This window comes from Calonectris borealis, chromosome 15 (assembly GCF_964195595.1).
Source record: "Calonectris borealis chromosome 15, bCalBor7.hap1.2, whole genome shotgun sequence".
Lineage (NCBI taxonomy): Eukaryota > Metazoa > Chordata > Aves > Procellariiformes > Procellariidae > Calonectris > Calonectris borealis.
The window spans coordinates 5,735,331-5,749,045 of record NC_134326.1 but is presented as its reverse complement, the minus strand read 5'-3'; the positions used below and the strand labels follow the sequence as shown (position 1 = coordinate 5,749,045).

Here is a 13,715-nt window from a genome sequence, read left to right as displayed (position 1 = left end):
GATAACATATTTATCACTTTTCCTCCAGAAAGATTTTTGTGCTTGTTTCTGAACAAAAAAAAGACAGAACTGCTTGGCCTGTAGAAATTCCTGGTCACCCTTTTTATGTGCGCCATTTTTACGATTACAACTACAATGAATTTTGAAACTTCTGGCTGATTCTGAAAGGGAGTTCAGAATTAAATCTAATCTATGTAGTGTGGTCGCTTCATACACCACAAAATTGTTGGATCTTCTGCATAAGATTCTTTGCCCAATACAGAAAACCGTGCATTAATCAAATGTAAGCCATAGTTAGTGAATATAGGGTTACAGATTGTGAGGATGGTGGTATGTAAAGGAGTCCTTTTACCTTATATTAATTGTGAAGGTAAGTAAAATGAGCATTTAAAACATTCAGTATTCTGCTAAAAAGGGGTTATAAAAATAACTACATCATCTTTGGCCTTCAGAATTCTTGGAGTTATTAGGAATTATTCATGTTTCTGTTTTGTCTGCTTTTTAATGATATACATGTGGTTATATATTTACACTCGGGCTCTGTCGGTAAAGCGCTCTATTAATGAGGATAAATGTTACTTAAGTGTCTACATGAAATAAATGTCCTCCTTAGTCCTTCCAGAAGTACACCTGCATGAAGATTACTCACCCTACAGCCACTGAAATACTTCTACTAGGTTAGAATCAAAGTGTAACTTCATTCTACGTTATTTCTGTTGCTGTTCGTTCTTCCAGTGCATTTGCTTTATTTATTCTTGTGGTGCTAGTATTATTTGAAGTTACTACGGCAACCTGTCACCATCTGCTATTATAAAGTATGCTGGGATTTAGTTGCTAGGTGTTGAAGTTTGTCATCTTACTCATATGACCCTAATGTTTTTCAGATGTTTTCTTTTCCTGTACATGTTGTATCCACAGCTAATATGCACTTTAACAACAGTGGAAAAGATTCTGCATTCTTTCCCCTTGACCTGAGAAAGCCCTATTTGTTTTACAGAATACATCTATGATCCTTTTTGATGTACTTTGTATATACTCGACCAAAACAGCATTTCTTTTACCTTAGCCACTATTTTGCAGTGTTTATACTAAAGCCAGCCAGCATTATAGTTCATTTAAATTTGATATTAATTATGCTTTTTTTAATTGGCAGGGAGTTTGAATGTTTCCTGAAACATTTTCTCCTCTGTCTCTTTTTCATTTTACTACCTATTTACTTGTGTTCCTGCTCCTGATAGAAATGCAGCGTTCGTACTATCAATTTCCTTTTTTCTTTACCCATTTTTGAAAGGCTGTCAGCCAATTGGTTAATTCAAAAATTTGATTTCAGTGCTGTTTCTGTTCCCAGCTCTTTTACATTTAATTGGAAATGAATGTTTCTAAGTTGGAAAACATACATTTTATTAAATCTCTTCATAGTAGTGCAGTGTTTTCAGAGTTATTTCTGTTAATTTTTCTGTTAGTATTCTCTCATCAGTCAAGTGTTTACTTGGATACATTTATTTTTTTATACATTTGACCTAGTTCTAATCAACCTTTTCTGCTGTAACTCACAGGATAAATCCTAACAAGCCTAAGCACAGCTGAAATGACTTGTTAGGATTCTATCTGAAGAACTTCACCTTCTCTGCCCCAACCTTTTTTATATTATTCAATTGCTACGTACAATGCTTGACTTAATGAAATAAATTTTTGAATCATAAGCATTAGACTACTGTGTTTGTAGGCGGTGCTTGATTCTGAGTGTCTTCTGTCCATCTAGTGAGCATGCAGTCTTCATTCAAAGTGTAGCAGATCGTTCTTGTGCAGAACTTACTGTATTTTCAAGCAGTTCATACTCTTTGCACATTCTAGTAAGAGGTCCTTAAACAGCATAGGAGAATTTAAGTGAATACGTAGAGATATTTGCAGATTTGATCACAGCTCTTTATAGTCCTATATTACACTTAAGTTCTACCAGTGAGAATGGTGATGCTGAAAGCACATGAGTACTTCAAAGATCCGAGGCTGCATCTGAGAAGCGAATCTTTATTGCTGGTATTTGGGGATTAGGAGGGAGGGGCAACCTTTTAACCTATAAAGAAGCTAGCAGTTAATTTCTAATAGTTGAGATTGCTGGCAAGAAAATTATTAAAGATCGAACAGTGTGTATTTTCTTGCTTTGCAGTTACATGGAAATGATGGAGGAAGTTTTTGTAGCAAACCAGCTTTACTGTCACCTTCTTTTTTATGTATCATTCAGTCCCACTGATGTGAATTTGACAGGTTTTGTGCAAGGTACTGGCCAGCAATATGTGATCTTTGCAGTAATCTTTTCAGTAATCAAGGCATATAATCTGTTAATTTTAAAATCAGCATACACAGTTACTAAGAATAGGCATTCATGCTGTACCATAATCACAGATACAGCTAGACACATTTTAGAAGTTGGTTTCAACAAAAGAAATAACCTTCTTAAAGGCTTTATGCCTTTAAGCAACATAATACATCTATTCAATGCTTGTGAAGAAATGCTGCTTATTTCAAGAAGTGATTATTTAACATGGGTATAGAAAGGCATTCTGTGGCAAATGTTTAACTACTAAAAATACAAGCTGTTTTTCATGTACAATTCTCTAACTTCTGTCAGTAGTTTTTTTTTTCAAAATCAAGACATCAGAAGAAAAACCCCATACAATTTCATTACTGAATCCTTTGCAATTCATTATTACTTTCAGCTATACATTTAAGATCACAGAAGAGATTTGTCTGATCCATAACTGTAAAAGTGAACTACTACAGCAGGAAAACCAGCATTTCTTTTTAGAAGAGCATCAGTACCCGAGAACATACGATTCCTTACCTGAAAGCTTTTGGTTTACCTGCAGAAAATGTGTCTTCTTAGTGTTAAAAAGTAGGCAAGCCTCTTACTAGCACTAATGTTACTCCAAAAGAAGGTATAATAGGTCCTTTATGTTGTAATTTTCACTGTTTATATGCAAGAAGTGTGCTGGGTCTGCTCACGTAGGAATAAATAAATAAAAAAAAAGGCAGTACAAACTGAACAGCAGCTAACATATGAAAGTAAAAGACCTCTAGTGGCCATAACCTGAAGTTAAAGAAGGCTTCCCTTCTCTAAGTGGTAGACAAAATGGTTGGGTACGACAAACTGCAGCTGATACTTTAGTAATGTGTGCCTTTGTTGCCTTTCTGATGTGACAGAAGTATAAAGTGAATCAGAGTTAAACAGAAGATCTGATCAGTACCAGGTGGAAATTAAATTCTGGTCAGAGGGGCTAAGGAGTCCCTTTTATCAGTTGTAAACCAGTATGATGAAAAGATCCAAGTAAATCTAGAAAATTATTTTGCATGCTCATCTACTTCATAGTCTCTTATTTTAATAACATCAAAGCATTTAAAGCAAGTTCACTTTTAAAACAATAATTAAAACTTCAGCAAATTATAAGACATCAATAAGGAGGATTCTTTACTGTCTTAAAGGAAAACTGCAAATCGTTAAGCTCACTATTACTGCTTGAGAGAGAAATATCTTTGTGACTTTCAGTAAATTACAGTGAAAACCTAGGATTATAAATAATTTTGTATCTTCAGTGTTTCTGCTTTAGGAATTGAAAAAAGAAAATATTTCCTTTTGAGGAAGTTTGAAAAGTTTTGAGAGATGAAAATAATAGTATTCTATAGAAGTTTTAAGGAGTTCTGTAAGAGCTACTTAAATGCCTACAGAATGTAAAAAATACCCCGTTTTGCAATATTTCTTCCTGTGAATAGCCTGTGTTTCTAGAATGATTAGAAAATTTTGATGTAAGTATGTTTTCTTCCTATGAATTCCTAATGGAAGAATCCTGGGCAACATCACATGCCTTTTAGGGAGTCTTAAGGTAATATTGAGTTGTACTTTTATATATAAAGTTTTCTTGTCCCAATGTGTGTTTCCATGCATGGTTTCATAAATGATGCAGCTTTCTCACCAGAGCCTATCTCTTATCAGGGTAGCTTCTGAATTATCCTTTTTGAGTTCTTAGTATATTTCAAGCTTGCAAAAGCTTGAGTATTATTTTATTTTTACATAAATAAAAGGATTTATTAGGCATTTACAGTAGTTCAACTTTAGAAAGAATACAATCCAATATCTTAAGTAATCTGCATGTGTTGATTTCTGTCTCATTTTCTTTCAGAGTCATTTTGTGGCATGCATGACAGCTATCTTAAACCAGATGAACAATCAGCATTATTCGGTTTACATTGAAACTTTTCAGACAAGTTCAGAACTAGTGGTGAGTACAAAATAATCATGGAGGTGATAAATAATTCTTAGTATTTTATTTCCTGTGAAAAATCAGTAGTATTGTTTTGGAGTATCTTGTCTCATTCTTCGTAGCATGTTTCTGTATGTTTTCTGCCTCTATGTCATTGTGTTGCCTCCCTTTCTAATGTTGACCTTGGAACAATACTGTAATCAGAAATTTGGAAAGATATAAGCGTTGTTGACCCTCGCACCAAGGTGGTAATATAATAATTAGGAATAAGTAATGGGATCTTTGTGTTATACTGTTCTGAGGAGGAAAAAACCCCACAACAAAACAACTACAAAACCAACCCTCAACTAATTGAATCCTCCCTCCCCACTTTGCACATGGTGATCCATTTCCACTTTTCATTTTCACTGTTAAGTCTACTTCTGGTCCAGATAATGTTGTATGCTAAATGCAGTAAATGCCTTATTATTGCCACACATTGTTTTATGCCAGTTGTTTCTGGCATAATTTAACGATACTTTGGGTATATTCTAGTTTGTACCGGGTCACTATGTTCTAGAAGGTTTCGCTAGTCCTGTGTTTGTCTTTTTATACTCCTGACATAACTCTGAAATAAGTCTGGGTATTGGCAAAGGTTTTGATTACACCATCTACAGTTTGTCCATGGAGGTAATATTTTCAGTTGGCAAGATTTGTCCATTTTCCTTTCTTTCTTAAAGCCCAATGTAATGACTGTTAGCTTTCATTTGGAATCCGAGACTGCTGTTTTACAGGACTTCAGTTCCAATCCTGGGCTTACTGACATCACCAGGAATTTTTTGTTTACTTCACTGGGAGCAAAGTGGAGCCCTCCATCTTAGTTCTTTAATCACAGCAGGAACACTTAAACTTTGTGTTACACAGTCACAGACTTATTTTGTTGTTCTAGGACTTCTTGATGGAAACATTCATAATGTTCAAAGATCTCATTGGAAAGAATGTTTACCCTTCAGACTGGATGGCAATGAGCATGGTGCAGAACAGGTAAAATGGGGCTAGAGGATCAGAGCTCATGTTCCATGTGCTTGTGAAAAGTGAACTTGTTTCATATCTTACAAAAAGTTTTGCTGTGCGGTCTAAGGTGATTATATCATTCCAGTTTGGTGAATGCCAAGAAGGTCATAATCTGAAGTAATTTACTGACAATACATTAAATAGCTAGCTGCTTGTGCTTTAAATCCACTTACAATGGAAGGGGAGGGAAAAAAAAAAAAGTATTTAACAGTAAAGTGGAAGTACATAGTTGGTCTCCATGTTGACAGTCAACAGAAGACAAGCTGTAAAAGGCCTGTTGATTCTTAAATGTACAATTTCTGCACAGGGTTAGAATGTCCTCACTAATACATCAGCAAGTTCATTGTGATGCAAGAGTTATCAAACACAATTTTCTTTCTGGAATGATATGGTTGCTTGGATTGCTGAAAGGTCTGATGATAAAGACCAAATCTTTGAGTGCAACGCACTATTTGTAGGAGGAGGTTGGATCCACGGTACTTACTGTAGCTCATATAATTGAGGAAATGTATTGCTATACTATAGATCATTTGAGGTTTCATCATGATTACTTCAAACTCAGGTATATTGCCTCTGTAGATCAAGATAGCATCTAAGCAAAAGTTCGTATAATCAAATTTATCATGCTCCCTATTGTTTGCTCTATGAGAGCTTGCTATTAATAAGAAATCTTTGAATACTCTTGTATTATAAAATTGACTGAAGGAAATATCTTGTGGACATAAACTGTGCAGATTTTACACTTTTACCCACAGCTATAAACTGTCGGTTTTGGTGTCAACATAAATGATGATGGGATAAACAAAGTATTGCTTGATCTCTGTTAAGCCACAGGACCACTGTTGTCTTGGTGTTAGGTTTGCAAGTAGCGTAAGTGAAATTTCACATCATACAGATTTTGCTGCCACATGAGCTCTTTTCAGTTTATCATTTCCATACCATGTGATCCTGAATTGTAAGAAAAAGAGAAGTGATCTTTGTGCACCTCCACCATTGATAATGGGTTTAAACAGCTGGCTTGGGCCAGCATATCACAGATGGATTCCTTCCGAGTATCTTTGAAATATTGCTTGTTTGAAGAGGAAGGAAATGTTCTTCCCTTGAGGTGTGAGTTTTGTTGTTTTTTATGGGCGTCAGTTAGAAATGAATGTTTCTGGCAACAAGGAAAGGCTAGTATATCGAGTACAGGATGGACTATGTGAGGATTCATTTCCTAATAATTGTTCCTAGCCATTTTGAGGTACTGACTTTTTTCTTTTTGTGTCTCTAGTCTGTAACAGAGGAAAGCAAGGGAGAGTTGGACTGAGAATGCCAAGTAAAATACATGGCTGCTCTAAACAAAGTTAGTTGGTTCAACTTGTTTATTTGTAGAACTTGTAGGTGAGGAAGAGTTTCTTCAAAATTTGAACATGTAGAGGTTTTACAAGCATCTGCATATGTAGAAGAAATTGAACAAAAAAGTAGCTATGAGCATGTGACCACCTTACCTTGTGGATTTTTTTTTTTTATTTGCTGGATTCCCTCCTCGTCATGTTTAGTGGAATTCATGGCTAAAAACCTCACTGAAAGGGATCTGGATTTGGGGAAAAAATTCACTTCATTTACTTTTTTTTATTTATTTGGGTGTTACCTTCAGGGCTGAACTTACTCTTGCTTCTTGTTCTCAAAGAAACACTTTGAGTTTATATGCTGGATTGGATAATGAAGTGAATATGCTTTCTTTTCTTGAGGAAGACTTCTGTTGGTGAGGTGGATTTTAGATCATCTGTGCTATCATTATTTTAGTTTTGTAAAAATGGCAGTAACATTGAGTTTTCTAGAAGTCACAGAGAGACTAGGCTAAGAACTAAGTCTCAAAGATGCATAGCTTCCAATTAACTTAAAATCCACAGATGCTGTTTATTTGAAATGTCAGTTACGTAATTTTACTCTTCCAGTTTTATAATATTGAAAAGGAGAGAACAGAGGATACTTAATAAAGTTGATAATCTCTTGGGAGTGTTTGGTCTTGAGGAAGAGATTTGCTAAGAAAATTTAAACCATTATGATAACAAATTTTGATTATTAGATACATTTTCATCTAGGATTTGAATGGAAAGGTGTTAAATGAAGTTTTCTTTTATGTGTTCCGTGATTCAAAGCGAGGATGATGGTTCTAGTGGGTAGTGACAATGGCATTGAGGGCTCAGGTGCCTAAACCTCACTTTCTGTCACTCATGTACACTAATGTTCATGCGGAGAGATTGCTGACACCTTTTCTGAGGTGGGCAGATACATATATGCTGGTGGATGTGTTCATTCCAGGTAAGACTTTGTACATGATAGTAGTTTCATCCCCCTTGTTTCTCTGTCTGAGCCAGTCTTTGGCCTATAAAGGTAAAATCTAATTCAGTGTACATTCTATGTGGCTGCTGCTGCAATTTGCAATTATATTTAATGTAGCAAGGATTACTCTTAAAAAGTATCAGCTTAGTACTAAAGTATCCTTACAGTCTTTTATTGTATGTAAGCATCAAACCTTTCATATCTAAAAGTGTTTCTCTTATCTAGAAAATGCTGTTAACATCTGCATTATTCAAAAGTATAGGAATTTTTTTATTCTATGGGGGTGGGGGAAGTGTCAATCCTTATTCAAAGAATATGTGTTTGGGGCTTGGGGGTTCACCTGGTGGTATCTATATTGCCTCAGTTATTGACAATAGAAATTAATTTGTGGTATTGTCCATTTATTGATAATGCCTCCTAAGGACTCTGAACTTCGTGGGACAGTTTGGTCCAGGCAGGCTTTGTTGCTCTAAACCTTATCCTATGTTGGACAAGTCAAATGAAAATACTTAAAGAAAAAAGTCAGCATTAAAATAAAACATTTAGAAACTATTTAACAGTGCTTCTGTAAACACATTGCTTACCTAAATTGATTTGGCACTGTTTATACTCCTTGATTATGTTGCTGTTCCCAAGATCACATAAGGAAATAAGTTATTGATCGTACTTTCATGTCTTAATTTTATGTTATATCAACAACTACGAGGAGGGATTTTTGTTATCAGTCTTTATAGGAATTTGGTTTTGCTTTGTTTGTTTGGGGTTTTTTTGAGGGTGCGGGTGTTCTATGAAATAAATTGAAGAGTAATTTAGATTTCTAGATTTGTCTTATTAACATGCTTTACTCCAAACCAGAGAAGTAGCAAAGAAAAAGTCACAAAGGGTCAGGCTGGGGTCTGTTATAATAACAATGAGAGAAGAAAATAAATAAATAAACCACCACCACAAAAAGTGTTAGCACAGCTAAGGTTTTGCATTCTTAATTCACCTGTTCTGAGTAGGAGGCTACATGCAGGCCTCTTTACATCCTGAAGGACATATTTTACCTTAAGAGTCTCCCCTTCTCAATTTGCAAAAATATTAGTTACAGGCTGTATGGCGTGTCTATTGTGTAACCTAGCCAATGGCAGAATGTAGTTGGCACTTCTTCCCTATGGGCGTTCCACAAAGCCTGACAGTTTCCCCTAGATGACCTCTTGTATTTTGTATCTAGCAGGGTGTCCCAGCTGCTGATGAAAGAATATACAAAACAAGTGATGCACAATGCAATTGCTCACCACCCGCTTACCGATCCCAGTCAGTTCCCGAGCAGCCGGCCCTGCCCCCTGGCCAATCCCCCCAGTTTTTCTTCAGCATGACGTCATATGATGTGGAATATCCCTTTGGTCAGTTTGGGTCAGCTGTCCTGGCTGTGTCCCTTCTCAGCTTCGTGTGCATGTTCAGCCTCCTCACTGGCAGGGCAGTATCAGAAGCTGAAAAATCCTTGACTTAGTGTAAGCGCTGCTCAGCAACAACTAAAACATCAGTGTGTATTCACCATTATTCTCATCCTAAATCCAAAACACAGCACTAGACCAGTTACTAGGAAGAAAATTAACTCTATCCCAGTCGAAACCAGGACTCAGGGAAAGAGGGCATTGGAGGAATTTTGCTGTAGGATATACTGCAGTACAGAAACAAAATCAGAGTACATTTACTTAGAGACAGAGGAAAGAGAAGACCTTAACTAGTGCTGCAAGGTTGGTCATGTTTGTGGGTAGAAGGTGTTCCTAATGAGCAGGACACTCTAATTACTCTTATACATAAAGACAGACAGACAGTGCATGCATGACATCAGGGGTATTTCTACTAAATGTTAGATGTCTGGCATAGATAAGGGGAAAAGAATGGGAGAATGACTTCTTATAAGGTCCTGGGGAATTTTAATTTTTTTTTTTTAATTAGACAGAGAAAGCGCATGCCATCTGGGAAGGGAGATGCTTCTGTCCCAAGGAAGGGAGAATGGATACATTCATGTTCAGGACAAACTGTGGTAGGAGAGTTGAAAGAATGGGAGTAGAAGCTTAATTGACTAAACTTACTTAGTCAAGCTTTGCCTGTATCAGGATGGAATGATTTATCTCAAATTACATTACATCACTATTATAAATAACGTGCTGTTTGCTCTCAAAGCATGTTCTGATTCCCAAAGCCCATTTGAAGGGGGTAGAGGCTGTGCGTACTAGTCTTACTGGACGGCGAGTATTCTATTAGCAACTGAGAATCAAAAAGTGGAATGAACTACTACTTTTTGGTTTTTTCCCTGTTTTTTTCCCCTTCTTCCATTAACAGCAAGGTGGGAAGAACACTTTTTTGTGGCATGCTAGATGGGGCAGAACACTTTGGGAAATAGTAAAATCCTCATTAAGGTTACAAGGATATAATATCTGAGTTATTTTTGTAATCCTCCATGGTAGATGTAATTAACTTTTGTTCTAATGAAGGTTGCTTGCTGCACACTTCTTACCAGTTCCTACTGCTTGTATGTGCACTTTATTCCACTTATGGTACTTAGACTATTGGCTATTAGCTTATTAAAAGCAGTAATTCCTAGGTACATGGCATTTGTGCGGAAATGCTTTGCTGGTTTAGGTAATACCATGTAGTCTGGTTATCTCTCAGCTGTTCATAATTTTAATTTAAAGGCACATAACTCCTCCCAGGAAATTCCCGTATACCTTATTGTCAACATGATGTGCATAGGGAGTCAGATTCGCTGAATAAAAGAAATGGTTAGCGGGGTTAGCAACTAACGGGAAGCCTTCACGTGCCTGCCTTCTGCTCCTCTGGGCTTTGAAACGGTAATTGCTCAGGTAGAGTTTAAAAGTGCTTGATCTTCTCATAATTAGTTCCTGGAATCAGTTTTGGTTGATGTTCAGTCTGAAGTGGCTTAATAAGCACTTTCATTGTTTGTGTGTCCATTTGAGTTGTTTTTTGAACCTTGTTGGCATTATATTTAGGTATTAAAAAATAAAACCGTTTTTCACCAGTACATTTCAAGGTCAGATCCTGCTTGCTGAAAAACTCATGTGAGATAACACTGTAGGATATTTTCTAACACCAGAAAGGCTTTTTCTAAAATATGTTTTTGTTACCTGTATATCTGAGTATTTTCAGACCTCTGTCGGAGTCAAGTGTTCCCCAGCCCTTTTTAAGTCTAACTTGAATGGTTTAGCGCTGCAGGTATTTGGCAAAACAGCTGGAAATGTTACCAATTTTCTTTGATTACACATACTAAAAATAGCTGCTTATTTGCTGATGAACTGCTTTGTAACACCCTCAAGACCTGGTTCTCATGTAGCTCACATGTTGTAGCAGCATTATTAATTCAGCAAAATCTCATTATGGCTTCAGGTCAGTGCCACCTGCATCCCCAACTACCTCACCATTTCTCAGACTGCCAGGAAATATAGATTCTGTTGGTATCATTAGGTCCTGGCCAACCAGCAAAATGAGGCAGAATAAGTTCCTATTCGTCACCTAGCAAGGGACTGTAGGGATTCCTTTTTAAGAAAGGATTCCAGACCTGGGTTTTTTTCATAGATCATCTGTGAATGGCTCTGATAATGCAACTTATGAAAAACATATTTTCCACACTATACATATGCATGTTTCTGAACAACTCTACCTTTGAATAGAAAAAGTCTTTTCAGAAGATCTAGCTGCTTATAGTATTGTCCTGTGAAATTCGAAAATGTTGCTTTGTGCATTATGAGGAGACGGCATTTTTAAAGTTGTAGTCTCAATCTTTAAGTAACAAGCACACGCAACAAATTCAGGGGCTGTTGGACTGCTTTTTCTTTTAAATTTTCTGAAGAGAAAGAGAACAGCTGGTAGTCACAATTTAAGCGTATTATTCAAGAATGGTATTTGTAATAGTTTGGGAGAGAAGGGAAACTGAACACAGTTGGCAGAGAGTAGGGAAACATGCCTTTTTCAAGCAAGAAGCTTAAGTATTTCTGGGAGAGATGTTATCAACTGTGTTGCTACTACCAGCTCGCTAGATTTCATAGAATCATAGAATACCTCAAGTTGGAAGGGAGAAAAACCCCAACTTAATTAAAATACTAGAACTGCTTCTCAGTCTTCCATCTGTCTGTTGGTGGAAATGAAAGCTCGTCATATCTTCATGATTTAGAAATATTTGATGCTGTGATATATGTATTGATGTCAGTGGGTATTGTGACTATTCACAGCACTAATGGATCTGACTATACACAAGGTACACAGATTCAGTTGATAAGAGTACGCGTTATCCTTTACTCCAGCTGGTGCTGTAATATTGTGTTCAATTTATAAAAAATGTGATGAGATTTTAAATCCAAGAATACCATTTTAATTACGAAAATAGGAAAAAAAAATCCTCCTTAACTTTAATTTTTTGATTATTAATATGAAGTGATTCTGCTCTCATAGGAAATGTAGAAGAAAACTTAGATTTATTCTATCCAGCTATGCTTTAACAGTTTGCTTAAAACATTGCCTGGCTCATTATTTGTCTTGCAGAGAATAAAAAGGGGCATTTATTTATTTATTCCTAAGAGGGAAAAAAAAATACAAGTAGTTTAGGTAATTTTAACTCTTGCTTTTCAAAGATGTATTGGGAGCTAAGATTCATTTGTGTAACCAAGATTGGATGACACTGTTGCAGTTTATTTTATGCAAATAAGGCAGAATTTAGAAGGCTGATCGGTTGCATCCAAGTACCTCCTTTCTTTGATCTCATTTTCCTCTGGCAACTTTTGACTGGCCTAGGCATACTTGACAGGAATGCAGGTGTTTTTCGTAAGGGCTTGAATTTTCAGGGGGTCAGAATGCATTTACACATAGGCTATGGCATATTGCAGAACTTTGTAATTTTAATATATGAAAAAGTATTTTAAGCAACAAGTATAAATTTCTAATGAAAATATTCTTTTATGCACACGTGCACAAAAGGGTGAATGAAGTATTATAACAAGTTCAAACAGTTTGTACTGTACAGTTATTGCTTTAATTATGTATAGTAATAAGATGGGTCCTTGGGCAGTTTGTGCTATGAGACTAAAAATGTCCTTGCTGAAATGCAATTTCCCTGTTAATATGAAGTCCCTTTCAGAGGCAAAGGACATCTCATTTACTTATTTTTGTTTTTCTTGCTGGGGTATTTGGTACACAGTGTCTCAGTATTCTCAGATTTGTATCTCCTGTCCATTAAATCTAGGTAACTCTGTTTCCTAGTTGTCTTTCCCAGTCCCTACAAAAGTCAGTACTTGTAATAGGGCAAATGGCATAAGGTTAGTCCTGGGAAAATGGAATAAGGCAGATAAAGAGAAGAGGCAGTTGTTTCACTGTGGGTTGTAAATTTGCTTCCATGGAGAGTTACACTTCCAGCTGTGGCTGGTATGTCTGACTGAGACGTTTAATGCTTCGCTCTCAGTTATAAGCCTAGCAGAGGACGTCTCTTCCATCTGTAGGTGTTTGAGTCTGGTTGTGCCTGATGTAACCCTACTTTTCAATCACTTGCATCTTTCTAGCACAAAATACTACAAGATGCGTATTCTGCACTAACTCTGCATGTTGCTTGTTGTTACCCATGTCGTGGAATTATCTGCTTACCAAAAAGCTAAACGCTTAATTGTGTGGTGACTGCAGCAGATCATCTGCTCAGCAAGAATGGCTATTGCATATCATGGTTGTGGTACACAATGGATGCCTATTACATTTTGACTGCAGTCATTTAGTCTTTTATCTAAAATGCAGAGAGAAAACATGCTGAGAGATATCCTTTTCCCATTCCCACTGCACAGTATCTCATCTTTCTTGGTATCGACTGCTAGGATGCTCCTGCTTCTAGAGTGTGAGGTCTCCTGAACTGAAAGCAAAGTCTTCAGTAGAGAGAACAACACAACACAGAAAAACAACTTGTTAGTGTGATGTTTTCAGAAAGTCAGTACGATAAACTGTTTTTTTTTCCAGTTGCAACTTTGACTTGCATATAGAAATCTTTAAGGTTCTTTGCTATGTGGCCTGTTATAAAATATTTTTTGTATGTTTTCAGGT

At 36.4% G+C, this 13,715-nt stretch overlaps 2 protein-coding genes across 2 annotated transcripts in view; one reads left to right on the top strand and one right to left on the bottom strand.

Annotated features, from left to right (window-relative positions):
• The window catches only part of INSYN2B (inhibitory synaptic factor family member 2B), a 36,488-nt gene extending 33,460 nt beyond the window's left edge, over positions 1–3,028 (bottom strand). The window contains exon 1 of the mRNA XM_075163872.1: positions 2,843–3,028. The gene's annotated coding sequence lies outside the window, so the exon portion shown is untranslated. The remainder of the gene's footprint in view (positions 1–2,842) is intronic.
• Positions 1–13,715, top strand: part of DOCK2 (dedicator of cytokinesis 2) — a 207,038-nt gene that overhangs the window by 125,185 nt on the left and 68,138 nt on the right. The window contains exons 28-29 of the mRNA XM_075164094.1: positions 4,176–4,274; positions 5,185–5,279. Of these exons, the coding sequence (XP_075020195.1) occupies positions 4,176–4,274; positions 5,185–5,279 (194 nt within the window). The remainder of the gene's footprint in view (positions 1–4,175; positions 4,275–5,184; positions 5,280–13,715) is intronic.